The sequence below is a fragment of the Eptatretus burgeri genome, chromosome 10 (assembly GCF_056783735.1).
Source record: "Eptatretus burgeri isolate ZD-2024b chromosome 10, Ebu_testis_v1, whole genome shotgun sequence".
Classification (NCBI taxonomy): Eukaryota; Metazoa; Chordata; class Myxini; order Myxiniformes; family Myxinidae; genus Eptatretus; species Eptatretus burgeri.
This window is the reverse complement of record NC_140970.1, coordinates 28,743,878-28,758,877: the sequence shown is the minus strand read 5'-3', so window position 1 is coordinate 28,758,877 and position 15,000 is coordinate 28,743,878. Positions and strand designations below refer to the sequence as shown.

Sequence of the window (15,000 nt, the reverse complement as noted above, 5' to 3'; positions counted from 1 at the left end):
TATATATATATATATATATATATATATATATATATATATGCCTGGTGTTGGCGCAGTGGTTCGGGCAGCGGCTTGGGATCCAAAAGGTCCTGAGTTCAAGCCCCGTTGGGCCACTGAATTAATACACCAGGGGGTTGACTCAGCCTGTCATCCTTCCGAGGTCAGCGAAGTGAGTGCCAGTGTAGTGGGCCGGTGTATACCCCGGTTAAAATAGGTGTACCATATCCCTGTGTCGTAAGAGGCGACCAGGGTTGCGTCAGGAAGGGCATCCGGCGTAAAACATGTGCCAAATCACTATGCAGATCATACGGATGATCCGCTGTGGCGACCCCTAAAGGGAGCAGCCGAAAGAAGAAGAAGATATATATATATATATATATATATATATATATATATATATATATATATATATATATATATATAATTATTCTTATGATATATCAAAGTTATGGTCGGAGTTCAGACGGTGCATGATAAGGATGAATTCATTCTATTTTGGTGATGATCCGGGTACGAGAATGTTCCGTGATTTTTTTTTCCCCATCGAGAGAAAAAGCCAAAAAACGATAAATAGCACGATATTTGGAAAAAGTTGTGGACGGGTTTGTACGAAACTTGGTGGATGAGTGGGTGAGGTGGTGAGAAGTCGTCGATGAGATTTTGGAGGTCTGTAATCAGATCCCGCCTATCAGTGGGATAATACAAAACGTGAACTTTGTGTGGTGCACGCATCATGGGCTGAATGGCCTCCTCCTGTGTCAAAGTTCCTTGTTCCTTCTGTTGGTAATTAATTTAAGTGAAACAAGATTTTTGAATTCCACTCCCACGCGTGTTCGGTGATGTCACGTACAGGATCACGGGTGTTCGGTGACGTCACATAAACGGCAGAAGTTAAGTTTCGGGTCCATTTATAGTGAAGCCGGTTGAACAGCTCGATTATCGAGTTTTGGTTCGTGAAAAATGTCACATGAACTGTGATCCTTAACGGCCACCTAGTAATACTATTGTGGGCCAGGGGTCGGTGGCGATAAACGACCACGAGGTGGAGCAGTGGAGTCGTCTCCCACCGAACACCTGGAATTTAGGTCGTGACTCGGATAAGTCCGAGAGTTCACGGGTCCCTTAGCGGACTGTGGTCGCCAATATTTTGACGGTGTGGGGAAGTGTTAATTGCCTAATTTCAATATACCTAAATACCCACGTCATCCAACTACCGGGGAAAAACCACACCCTCGCCGGACCTCAGGCGGAACGGACCATTTACCGAGCCCGATCCGGGTGTAAACCGAGCGGGGATTACCAAGATCCGTCGGTCCAAATGACAACTTACTGGCCCGAACGGCCTGACTATTTCTCAATACGCACCTTGTTAGGCCAATTAAGGAAACAACAAACTGGAACATTTAACAGGGGTTTATTTAGAACAATAATCGGGGAGGGGGAGCACAAAAAGAGCAGAGTTATCACGAATAAAAGAAATGCAAACCAGGTACAATGAACAACACAACAATTTCTACTTATACAGACTGGTGACTGACACACACACACACACACACACACACACACACACACACACACACACACACCCAAAGAAATGGTGGCCGCGGTCTGTATTTGTATCTGCCCGCCTCGTGCGGTCTGCTCGAGCTTGTCTGGTGGCGGGACTCAAACCCACCGCCAACAACGCCGCACCAAGCTCCGGGGACCAACAACGGCGCCACCGACGCCAGCCAGCACGGCCACGGACCAGATGAGAACGCCAGCAGCTTCCTCTCTTTCTCCTATACGAAGGGGGCGAACCTTGCTTGCTTTCGCCGAGGTGAGCCTTGCTTGCTTTTTCTCCATGGCTCGCCACTTCGTCTTATCCTCCCCTCCCCCGCGGCTCGAGGACACCGCTCTGAGGAACTTGCCTCTGGATTGGACGAGGGGTTGTCGGGCGACTCGTGGCCGCCCTTCATTGGTCGGGCCGAACACTTCCTCTGGCTGGGTGGGGCCACCCCTGAGGTGGTCAGCCCCCCTGATTGGCTGGGGCCCGCGTGCGATGCTCGCCCTTCGCTCATTGGCTGGAGGAAATGCTGTATGCCCCTCCTTGGGGCGGAGCCTCGATCCGAAGCGACGGAGGCTCCGCCCATGCCCTAAGCCAAAAACACGTATGGTGACCGGTTGAGTGCGGTCGGCGTCGCTGTTGTTGTTGGAGAAGATGTAATAAAAACCTTACTGAAAAATAACTCTTAGCGCGCACACGAAATTCCCATTAGACATAGTGGATGGATTCTAACTATAAACACAAACTTATCAAAATAACTGAACTACGGGGACTGGCTGTTTGTGTGCAAAAGGTTCCAGATTCGTAACAATACTAGCAGACGGGACGCCCAGTTTAAGGTCCATCTTGGGAACGGAGTACATAACCGACTTTGCGATGAAACACCCCGCAACTGCGAAGCACGAATCTGGTATGTTATCTTAGAATGGAACCCAGACCACAGCAAAAGGTGAGCTTGCTGATGCCTTGGGCTATGTCGTGAGGCGAGAATCGCCGTTTAAATCACCGGGTGAAGTCACCATGGTAGAGCCTTGAGGAATTACGTCGTGTGATTACTTCTTTTTTTTTCCTTGTAAAATCCGTTTTGATGACGTCAAATATTTCGTGAGTAAATTAGACCGTCATTTGCGTTGTTGCCTCGTGACGGGACATCAAAGAAGAAAAGTACGTTTGGCGGTGTCATGTCGGTACAACATCACACCTTGGTACTTGGTGGGATTGAAGACCTTCCCAATGAAAAATATAACCTGTGTGGTTTGTTTTTTTTTGTATATAAACTTAAAAAGAGTTTTCCCTGAACGCTGTGAACTTAAAATCGCGTTTAATAAACTTCCAAATTTCCATTTTATAAAACTGGTCATTTTGTCGTTCTTTCCCTTCGTTTCATTCCTTCACTCATTCAATGGACCGGCGCTGGGTCAGTCGTTTGGATGTACTCGTCATCGCCCCTTCCGTTATCCGTGTCGTGGGGTTACTGCAACAGCTCAGGACCGTGTGTGTAAACCCGGTCCACCCCGAACCAGGTCCACAGCGATCGCGGCCCGCTCACCGGCGAGGACGCACCGGAACGTCATGACGTCACTCACGAGAGCCATTCCGGAAGTCTCTCGGGAATCGCAATTTCAGAAAAAAAAATCATTGGGAATGAATAAAACCGTATTGTGTGTGTGAGGGAGAGAAAGATATATATATATATATATATATATATATATGTATGTAATAATTGAGAATTATTGTGTATTATCTCACCTTGTTCCGAAATCGTAATTGTCTCCGTCATTGACTTCTCACAGGCCGTCAGCTTCACCGTTGAATACAATTTTTTTCTCGTGGTATTTTAGCATTTTGGTGAAGCTTTCTTTGTGGGTATGCTTTGTCGAACGTCTTCCGGGGGGGGGGGGGCGATGACTGGGCGGTGTAGCTGGTTGCGGCGTATTAGGCGGTGAATAAGCAACGCTGCTGTTTCATTTAGCCGGTTTTTTTTTTTTCCCCTTTTGTGGTCTTCCGTAAGTCTCGTGGCGTGAGATCGCGCGAAGGTTTGAGCGGTATATAGATCGTGATCGGGGCGCCGCCGCCGCTGAGGCGAATCGGGAAGTGAACGGCAGAGGGCGCCACGGTGGGCGGGAGAGGGAGGGGAGAGCGCGAGGAAGGAAGGAAGCGAGAGGCGCCATTTTATCGGCCTCAGCCCGTCACGCACCATCCCGGCCTGTGAGTGTCCCGCACACCTCGTCTCGTTTCCTTTCTCCCTCTCCTTTTTTGAATTACTTTTCCCCCTCGTTGTCGAGCCCTAATCGGTTTCGTCGTCGGTTTTTCTCATTTCCTTGCTCCACTCGCCGCCCCCGGTTTGACCCAATTTCGTGAGGGAAACGCCAATGTGCTGTGGTATTTCGTCCTTTTCCCCTCTCACGCGTCGAGTCGGCGTTTTGGTTTCCGATTAGCGGTGCAGTCTCGCGTTTAATCCCCGCGCTCGAGTTTGTTTTGTTTGTTTTTAATCTGTTTGTTGGTTTTTGTTTGTGAGAGGATGTATGGATAAAGCTCCTCCGGGTTGGAATTGGGTTTCCATTCGCACACTCGGACGAACGACCGGTCGGCGATGGTTCGTGATCCGACCCGCCGCCGTTTCCTTCGTTGGGATATACCGTGCCCCTTTTTTTTTGTGGTGTTATCGCGAGAGCTTTGGAAAGTGGAAGGCCATTGTGCGGCCAGTTCCTTGGAGTGATTCCAAACTCGTGTTTTGTGTTTGGAAATTTTACCTCAGGGCGTGACGGTCCTTATTCGTCCTGAGCACGTGGGGCCTTTGTTCTTCGCACTCACCTTTTTTTAAGACTGCTTGGTTTTTTTTTTTACAATATCCGAATCGTTCGTTTTGATTCCCTTTCATGATTTGTATTTTTATTTTTATTTTTTAAAACTCTTGGAATTGTTCATTTCCGATTGTTACTAAAACGATGCGTTGATCTTCCAGTAGGTAGCGCAAGATTTACCAGGAATTTAGGATTGCATTCCTCATGTGTGAACCAAAGACTTTTGGTTGGTCGTGACGAGTTGGCAATAGCCCATTTTGAATGGGTGTGTGGGCACAACTAAGGACAGCGGGGCAACGTGCAAGGTTTGTGTGAGCATCTAGCATGCAATGAGGGGAGGGTTTCGGGGGTGGGGCAACAAGCAAGCAAGCATGTAATGGTGATGGGGGAGTGGCAACTGGGACATGGGGGAGGGGGGTGGCGTGGCGAAGTAACGTTTGTGCGTGTACAACCAATCAGCAGTAAGTTTCATGACTATAGAGCAACTTGCATTCAACTGATGGGGGAAGGAGCAAGCAATTGAAGGAGAGGAAGCGGAGCAACTGTCATGTTTTTGGGGTGTGGTGTGAGAGAGGAGTAACTGGTAAGCAGTTGAGTGGGGGCAAATAAGTCATTATGATGCATATGTCTGGACAGATGAGGAAGGGAGAAAACTTTCATGTAGTTGGAGGGAGGGAGGGAGGGCTGGGTAAACTTGCATGTAGTTGGGGGGGGAGGGAGGGCGGGGGAAAACTTGTATGTAGTTGGGGGGAGGGAGGGCGGGGGAAAACTTGTATGTAGTTGGGGGGGGAGGGAGGGCGGGGGAAAACTTGCATGTAGTTGGGGGGAGGGAGGGCGGGGGAAAACTTGTATGTAGTGGGGGGGAGGGAGGGCGGGGGAAAACTTGTATGTAGTTGGGGGGGAGGGAGGGCGGGGGAAAACTTGTATGTAGTGGGGGGGAGGGAGGGCGGGGGAAAACTTGCATGTAGTTGGGGGAGGGAGGGCGGGGGAAAACTTGTATGTAGTTGGGGGGAGGGAGGGCGGGGGAAAACTTGCATGTAGTTGGGGGGGGAGGGAGGGCGGGGGAAAACTTGCATGTAGTTGGGGGGAGGGAGGGCGGGGGAAAACTTGCATGTAGTTGGGGGGGAGGGAGGGCGGGGGAAAACTTGTATGTAGTTGGGGGGGGAGGGAGGGCGGGGGAAAACTTGCATGTAGTTGGGGGGAGGGAGGGCGGGGGAAAACTTGCATGTAGTTGGGGGGGAGGGAGGGCGGGGGAAAACTTGCATGTAGTTGGGGGGGAGGGAGGGCGGGGGAAAACTTGCATGTAGTTGGGGGAGGGAGGGCGGGGGAAAACTTGCATGTAGTTGGGGAGGGAGGGAGGGCGGGGGAAAACTTGCATGTAGTTGGGGAGGGAGGGAGGGCGGGGGAAAACTTGCATGTAGTTGGGGAGGGAGGGAGGGCGGGGGAAAACTTGCATGTAGTTGGGGAGGGAGGGAGGGCGGGGGAAAACTTGCATGTAGTTGGGGAGGGAGGGAGGGCGGGGGAAAACTTGCATGTAGTTGGGGAGGGAGGGAGGGCGGGGGAAAACTTGCATGTAGTTGGGGAGGGAGGGAGGGCGGGGGAAAACTTGCATGTAGTTGGGGAGGGAGGGAGGGCGGGGGAAAACTTGCATGTAGTTGGGGAGGGAGGGAGGGCGGGGAAAACTTGCATGTAGTTGGGGAGGGAGGGAGGGCGGGGGAAAACTTGCATGCAGTTGGGGAGGGAGGGAGGGCGGGGGAAAACTTGCATGCAGTTGGGGAGGGAGGGAGGGCGGGGGAAAACTTGCATGCAGTTGGGGAGGGAGGGAGGGCGGGGGAAAACTTGCATGCAGTTGGGGAGGGAGGGAGGGCGGGGGAAAACTTGCATGCAGTTGGGGAGGGAGGGAGGGCGGGGGAAAACTTGCATGCAGTTGGGGAGGGAGGGAGGGCGGGGGAAAACTTGCATGCAGTTGGGGAGGGAGGGAGGGCGGGGGAAAACTTGCATGCAGTTGGGGAGGGAGGGAGGGCGGGGGAAAACTTGCATGCAGTTGGGGAGGGAGGGCAGGAGGGCGGGGGAAAACTTGCATGCAGTTGGGGAGGGAGGGCAGGAGGGCGGGGGAAAACTTGCATGCAGTTGGGGAGGGAGGGCAGGAGGGCGGGGGAAAACTTGCATGTAGTTGGGGAGGGAGGGCAGGAGGGCGGGGGAAAACTTGCATGTAGTTGGGGAGGGAGGGAGGACAGGGGAAAACTTGCATGTAGTTGGGGAGGGAGGGAGGGAGAAAACTTGCATGTAGTTGGGGAGGGAGGGAGGGCAGGGAAAACTTGCATGTAGTTGGGGAGGGAGGGAGGGCAGGGAAAACGTGCATGTAGTTGGGGAGGGAGGGAAGGCGGGGGAAAACTTGCATGTAGTTGGGGAGGGAGGGAAGGCGGGGGAAAACTTGCATGTAGTTGGGGAGGGAGGAGAGCTAACTCGCAAGCGATTAAATTGGGGGGGGGGGTGGTTTGGGAGTTGAAGGGAGAGTGGAGCAACGTGTGTGTTTGGTGCAACTACCATGTAATTGGGGACTTTTTTTGGAATGTCTCAGTGAGGTATAATGGGCGTGTGAGTCTTTAGTGATTCACTTCGGCTTGTTGGAGCTCTTTTAAGTTGTCGTTGCTCGGGTGAAATCCGAGTCAAATCGATTCTCTTTTTTTATCAATTTTTCAGCATCTCAAAGAAAGAGTGGAAATTTCTAAAATTGTCAGCAATACTTGTGTTCCTGGTTCCAAATCGGACTCGGGAAAAGCAGCCAGCATACGATGGAGTAAGGTAGAAGAGCAGCTATCACGTGTTGTGTAGAAAATATGAGAAATACCCATGTCAAGTTCTTACCATTTCTTGTTCACACACAAGCACACACGCATTCACTTTTTAAGAATTCATTGAAAGACCCACATCTATGATGGGCACTTAAGTACTGTGTTTGTCAACCAGCTCATGTAACCATGTTCTGTCACAGTAAGAGTTTATAATAATAATAATAATAATTAATAATAATAAATAAAAAGCTGGACTTACTAGTTGGTAAAGCCTATGTTTTGGTGTTAATCCACTCACCTTGGTCACGGTACATGTTCAGGTGAAGAAGTTAAAGTGCAGCTTTTTTTTTTTTCAATTTTAAACTTTTCCTGTTTTCGACTGGATGAATAATAACAACCTGCAACATTTTAACTGTGTTCTGTGATAGTTGCAGTATTTAACTAGGGCACTCGGTAGAGCACATCCCTTTGCCACGCAATGCCTGATCCACGAGAACATATCTGGCCCAATACATTTTAGAAATATCGTGCGATATTTCGTTTTTGGCCCCATCTCTCAATGGTGAAGAATCACTTGAATTAAATAGTTATCATGTTCAGATCTTCACCAAAATTGAATCGCTTCTTCCTTGTCACACACCCAACCTGTCCACCAAGTTTCGTCCGAATTCGTCCAACTTTTTGAGACGTCGTGCTTTATATTGTTACGAATCTGGAAACAATGCACACTCAACATTCAGGTCCCAAAGTTAGTTATGTCGGTAAGTACGTGTGAGACGGGTCCCTTCCTTTTGTTTAGTGGGAGAGTCGAATATGTGCGTTGTGATGTTTTTTATAGTTAGGTTATTACATCTCACCACCTGCCCATCACGCTCCATCACCACCATTGGCCGCTCGTACCTTGACTTGCCGAGGCGGGGGGGGGGGGCTCGCGGTCTCAGTCCTCGGCTTCCACGAACGTTCCACACGCAATCGTGGCTTCACCACCATCCACGTTCCTCAAACACGCGTGGAGGGGAGGGGCGGCTTTCTCCGCATGGCCGAAAACCTGTCCAGAAAGGCTGTGCCCGTAGGATCCTGGCCAATTAGAAGCGAACAGCGAGGTGTGCTGACCAAGGCCCCTCCCCACTGAGTGAGGTCCATAAATTCCAGAGACTCTGTGAGGCATTGGTGGGTTTCACGAGAGTTCTGAGAGGTTCTTGAGGGTTTTTGCTGTTACGAAGGGGTGGTTATGAGGGGCGATTACGAAGAGTGGTCACTGGAGGTCTACGTTGCTGTTACGAAGGGGTTTTTGCTGTCACGAGGGTTGAGCAGAGGGCCATTGAGGTGGCGAACGTGTCTTTTCTGGCCCTCTACAAGGAAGGACAGAGCGACCCTGACCCTCCCCTCCGTGGACCCTGATTATTCGCCACCCGAACTCCGCCACGAGCCTCGAGTATCCCACGTGCGACTGGGGATCGGACCAACGACCTTTGTCAGGTGCCGCATCACGGAGCACGCCCTCTCTCCGACGTTCAGGTACCCACCGAACTCTGACCCCCAGCTTGTCTCTCCATGGCTGCGAGGGTCCAATAAAGACTGGGTTTTCTTTTCATTTGTGTCTGTGTCTGCATGTGGGCCTGTCTTTAATTAGACTGAATAAGTGTTTTTGGATCATTGTAAATACTTCCTGCATAGTCGCGTTAAATCTTGCCTTTGTCTTTTACTGTAAATAAAATTTATTAGAAATGTTCCCAGTTCGTTTCTGTCCCATCTTGTATTGGTCCAGCATGGTTCGTATCTGAGTTTAGACGGGGTTTCATCCCCGGTAATCGGACCATCGTAGCCGGAACATCCTGGGCAGGCCCGCTTGACTGCATCCGAGCCCGTATTGATAGGTGGAAGTTGATACTCTACCGTAGCTGGTAGAGTGATCCGGTTCGGCCAGACGTTCCGAGGGCGTGAATCCCCGGTAGCCAAGACTGCGTGGTTACTAAGGTATATTGCATCTGGACAATTAACCCAACGCCACGCGGTCGAGATATTGGCGTTTCACGGTCGATTAACCGACCCGCCGGCTTCGAAGTTATCCGGAGTGACGGCCTATAATTCCGGGGAGTCTGGTGGGAGACGTGTAAACTTCCCCACCTAGCGGTCGTTCTCGCCACCGACTCCCGGCCCACAACAATATCGTTTTTGGCCCTATCTCTCAATGGTGAAGAATCACTTTTAAAAATTCGACTTGTCTGATCCGGATCCAGATCTTCACCAAAATCTAATTAGTTCGTCCTTGTCACATACTGAACCTGTTCACAAAATTTTATCCGGATCCGTTCACAAATTTTGAGATTTCCTGCACACAAACAAACCGACACAAAGGGGTGAAAACAAACTCCTTCACCTTCAGGGATGGAGGTAATAAGTTTCAAATTAAATTATTTTGTGTGCACCTATCTCTTTACAATTGAATTCTGGCTTCAGTTTCCCACTAACTTCTTGGCTGGCATGCTATTTTGCGGGTGCTACCACCAGGGGGTGCTATTTTGGCAACATCCATTCCCACATGAGTGATTGCTGCATTAGAGCAAGATAAATGCAAATAAATTCTCATTTCCTCTGCCACTGAATGTAAAGGAGGTTGTTCTCATCCCTTTCTGTCTGTTTGTGTGCAGGATATCTCAAAAAGTTGTGGACGGATTCAGACAAAACTTGGTGGACATGTTGGATGTGTGTTGAGGACGAATTTATTCTATTTTGGTGAAGATCTGTATACGACAATTTTTAAAGTGATCTGGATACGCCAATTAATTCTTAAAGTGATTCTTCACCATTGAGAGATGGGGCCAAAAACGATGTAGAGCATGATATCTCAAAAATGTAATGTATTGGGCCCGATATGTTCTCGTGGCTCAGGCATTGTGTGGCAGAGGTATGTGCTTCACCGAGTGCCCTTCTAGTTTATGTTGCGATCACAGAACCCAACTATTTATAAACATATATATATATATATATATATATATATATATATATATATATATATATATATATATATATATAATTTAGGGTGCTTCTAAAAAATGAAAGTTTTTTTTTTTTAATGCGCAGAACCCGCCATTCAGTGAGGTTCCTACTAGAAACATTTAAAAAATGAAAGCCTGGTGTTGGCGCAGTGGTTAGGGCAGCGGCTTGGGATCCAAAAGGTCCTGAGTTCAAGCCCTGTTGGGCCACTGAATTAATACACCAGGGGGTTGACTCAGCCTGTCATCCTTCCGAGGTCGGCGAAATGAGTACCAGTATACTGGGCCGGTGTATACCCTGGTTAAATAGGTGTACCATATCCCTGTGTCGTAAGAGGCGACCAGGGTTGCGTCAGGAAGGGCATCCGGCGTAAAACATTTGCCAAATCACGATGCGGATCATACGGATGATCCGCTGTGGCGACCCCTAACGGGAGCAGCCGAAAGAAGAAGAAGATATATATATATATATATATATATATATATATATATATATATATATATATATATATATATATATATATATATATATATATATATATATATATAATTTAGGGTGCTTCTAAAAAATGAAAGTTTTTTTTTTTTAATGCGCAGAACCCGCCATTCAGTGAGGTTCCTACTAGAAACATTTAAAAAATGAAAGCCTGGTGTTGGCGCAGTGGTTAGGGCAGCGGCTTGGGATCCAAAAGGTCCTGAGTTCAAGCCCTGTTGGGCCACTGAATTAATACACCAGGGGGTTGACTCAGCCTGTCATCCTTCCGAGGTCGGCGAAATGAGTACCAGTATACTGGGCCGGTGTATACCCTGGTTAAATAGGTGTACCATATCCCTGTGTCGTAAGAGGCGACCAGGGTTGCGTCAGGAAGGGCATCCGGCGTAAAACATTTGCCAAATCACGATGCGGATCATACGGATGATCCGCTGTGGCGATTTCCTAACGGGAGCCGACGAAAGAAGAAGAAGATATATATATATATATATATATATATATATATATATATATATATATATATATATATATATATATATATATATATATATATATATATATAATTTAGGGTGCTTCTAAAAAATGAAAGTTTTTTTTTTTAATGCGCAGAACCCGCCATTCAGTGAGGTTCCTACTAGAAATCATTGTGTTAAAATATTTTTTTCTTGAGTCATGTTCTTGAACTTGCACAAGCAATGCAAAGTTGCACAAAGGGCATCAAAAACTGCCAAAAATGATTTTTTTCCTCTTTTCGCAGATCAATTAAAAGTTTATTTTGATATCATCTGAATTTACTGTTTTGAGGGTTTAATTAATATATTCGTATAATTGAATGCATAAAAATGATATTAAATATTGATGTGAAGAAATGAAAATCAGCTCATAAATTGCTAAATCTAAAAATAATGAAGTCCCAACTCAGTCCAAATTTCGGAAACGCAAAGTTTTCTTGTTGAAAGTTGCGCAATTGCACAGCAGTGAGCAGAGCCTTTCTTCATGCATGCATGAATTAACGCGCAAGCTTGGCAAAAACTTGTTACTTTTCAATTTGTACTTACCACTCTGTAACATTTCCCACTTTACCATGATGTTTTTATCTTTTTTCAGACCAGAAATTTCTGCATATTTTGGGGGTAATGGCCTCCAGAACTAGATCGAAAAAGGCCATTTGGCTGATTGGATCCCCTAATCCAACACTTCCTGGCCAGAAGCTTCCTTCTAAGGCCGAAGTTCTCCGCTTTTTGATGTTCCTTCATGTGGAAATGAATGAGACCCTAACTGCAAGTGTGAATCAAACATCACTAGAGCTAATGAACATCTGGTCCACAGAGGGGATTCCTACTAAGCACCTTCCTGATGTGGTAGTCCATGTGCGAAAATTACACACAACGTGGCAGGGTTTAAAGAAAAGCATCAATCGGAAGACTGCTACCAACATAGAGAAACAAGACAATTTCAAGGCCGACCTGGATGAGCTGTTTGACATAGCTCACGCTGATGCTATGAATCTTATAAAAATCGATGAGGACAAGGAGTTTCTTGCTTCTCAGCGTGAAAAGGGGCGTCCAGGAAAGATCGGGAGTCTTGACTACAAGACTTCCAGGACTTCAGAGAAAATTATGAAACGTAAGGATGAAGAGAAAAAGAGGAAACAGAAGGCGCTTTTGGAGATGGCTGCAACTTCTGAAACAGCCAACCTCCAGTCTTCCTCCTCCTCCAGCTCTACTGAATCTAGTCCAAGTCGACAACCATCTTCTTCCATCCATCCAACCACCTGTGATTCCCAGCCTCCGAAGAGAAAACGTGAGACAACTGGATTAACATCTGAAGTAACTGAGGCCCTGGATAGAACTCTCCTTAGCGATCGTTCTGCAAGTCGGGTTCTAATTCCATTTGCCAAGCAATTGGGACAAGACATCAATAAACTTTCTCTCAGTCCAAGTGCCATTCGTGCCGCTCGTGTTAAGCACCGGAAGCAACGCGCTGAAGAGATAAAGCAGAGCTTTAAGGTTGACACACCCCTGGTAGTCCACTGGGATTCCAAGCTGATGCCAGACCTAACTGGAAGAGACAAAGTTGACAGGCTGCCAATTCTGGTCACTGGGAATGGTGTGTCAAAAATCCTGGCAATTCCGATGCTGAAAGACTCCAAGGCGGAAGAAACAGCCGCGGTCATCTTTTCAACAGTTAAGGATTGGAACCTGATTGGACGTGTCAAAGGGATGTGTTTTGACACGACAGCTGTTAATACTGGAATCCGGGGTGGGGTCTGTGTTCGTATTGAAAACATCCTTGATCATCAACTTCTTTATTTTGCGTGTCGGCACCATGTCTTAGAACTTGTTTTGGAAGCAATTTACTCTTCTTCGGTCGATGAAGCATCCCGAGGGCCAGACATCACCTTATTCCAAACCTTCCGGGACTGCTGGCTCCATTTTCATTTCACGCAGTACTTGACTGCTGCTGATGATGCAAGCACAGCCACCGATATCCATCCATGGGCCAATTCTGTCATTCAGCATGCCCAAGAGCTTCTGAAGCAGAAGCATCCCCGAGACGACCACAAAGAACTTCTCCAACTGACGATCATTTTCCTTGGAGGCATCCCTTCTGGACATCAGGTTCCAACATTCAGGGCACCTGGCGCCGTTCACCGAGCGCGTTGGATGGCTCGTGCAATTTACTGCTTCAAGATCTGGATGTTTCAAGGGCAGTTCTCGGATTTTCTCACTAAACGCGCGTCATCATCCCGCAGTACATGTCGCACAGAACGCCTGTTTAGCGGGATCAAGCAGGTCTGTCTTTTTGTTGCTAAGCACCATATCAGGGCCTGGTTCGACGCTCGAAATGCTGCTTCCGCGCCAAAGAATGACCTCCAGCTCCTTCAAGCCCTCCATTCCTTGAATCATTCTGCATACAAAACAATGAGCTGCCATCTGTGGTACCTGAGCGAAGTTAACGTCGGCCTTGCACTCTTTGATGACAACTTAGATTCGTCAGAAAAGATCGCCATGGTAATAAACATGAAGGACGTGGAGGGTTCAGAGGATCCATCTCGACGAGTCTGGCTTCCCAATCCAGAGGGAAAGAAGCTGTCTGACCTCTGCTCCTCCAAAACTAAAAATCTCTTTACGCTCCTCGAGCTGCCAGAAGACTTTCTCGAGGAAAAGGATCCATCAAACTGGAAGAGCTTTGAATCCTACGTCAAAGCAAAGCAGAGGGTTGACTCTTTGAACGTCGTGAATGATGCGGCCGAAAGAGGCGTCGCCCTCATCCAAGATTTCACGAAAGCTGGTCGAACAAGAGATGAAGCTCAAGTGCAGTACCTTGTTCAAGTGATGGAGGATGACTGACGGAAATACCCAAAGGCCTCAAAGGAAACTTTGATTTTATAAAGGCATATTATTTACTTTTCAGGATAATTTTTTTTAATTGTTTTCATCAAAAGAGATTTTCATTTTAATTTAGCCATGTTGTACTAATGGAGAAGGATGTCAAGTGCCTGCGCAAGTCCTAAATATTATTTAATCTTAATAAAACTTGGAAGATTTTAGTTTTTCATGAAACCTCACCATTTGGAAGGTTCTGCAAACTTCTATTGCAAATTTGAATTTTTACCATAGTAGCTAAAATCGCCCTAAATATATATATATATATATATATATATATATATATATATATATATATATATATATATATATATATATTACATTAATATTATTATATTGATACGCTACGCCATATTTTGTGGACTTATCTCCTCCGAAACTGGCAGACGAATTGTCGCCACTTTCAGCATGTGAGTGCTCTGTCGTCTACTGTACAGCATAGGCGATGTGAGATCGTGCCAGACGGACACGTTTGGGAATTGTTGGCGATTTTTTTTTTTTTCTAATTTTTACATTCGTTTGCATGGCGACGTGTGACATCACCGCTGAGAGGCGTAATGCTGTCGTGACATCATCGGTCATTCGCTGACGTCATTACGTCTGTCGTCGACAGACTGTCACCGCCGAGAGGCGTAATGCCACTCCGAGAAAACAGTGTCTGCAATGTAAAACCCTCTTCTGCACATGCTGACTTCCTCAGAAGGTGCATTTGACACAAAAAATGTAACGAGAAACATTGTATATAAAGAAATTCTATAAATCACATTGTGAGCACTGGATATATTGACGTCCTAACGAACCCCCACCTTTGAAACTTCGTGCTCCGCGCATGTTTAGCTAGTATGTTGTTAACAGTACTCTGTTCCCGCAGATCCTTCCCCTCACCCACCCTCCCCCTAACATGATGAATAGTAAACATCGTTATTTTAACGTTTGATTATAAACTTATCTTTTGCATTCACAAGCCCCAGATATGA

At 47.2% G+C, this 15,000-nt stretch overlaps 1 protein-coding gene across 2 annotated transcripts in view; it reads left to right on the top strand.

Moving 5' to 3' along the window:
* The first annotated feature begins 3,325 nt into the window (after window positions 1–3,325).
* Window positions 3,326–15,000, top strand: part of LOC147018183 (uncharacterized) — a 49,948-nt gene continuing 38,273 nt past the window's right edge. Inside the window, exons 1-2 of one of the 2 annotated variants that reach the window (XM_085897615.1) lie at window positions 3,377–3,754; window positions 11,742–14,266. In XM_085897615.1, coding sequence (XP_085753741.1) covers window positions 11,771–13,987 — 2,217 coding nt within the window. In that variant the 5' untranslated portion in view covers window positions 3,377–3,754; window positions 11,742–11,770 and the 3' untranslated portion in view covers window positions 13,988–14,266. Of the gene's footprint in view, window positions 3,755–11,741; window positions 14,267–15,000 lie in introns of those variants that run through there. The other variant, XR_015062304.1, reaches the window with a different exon arrangement.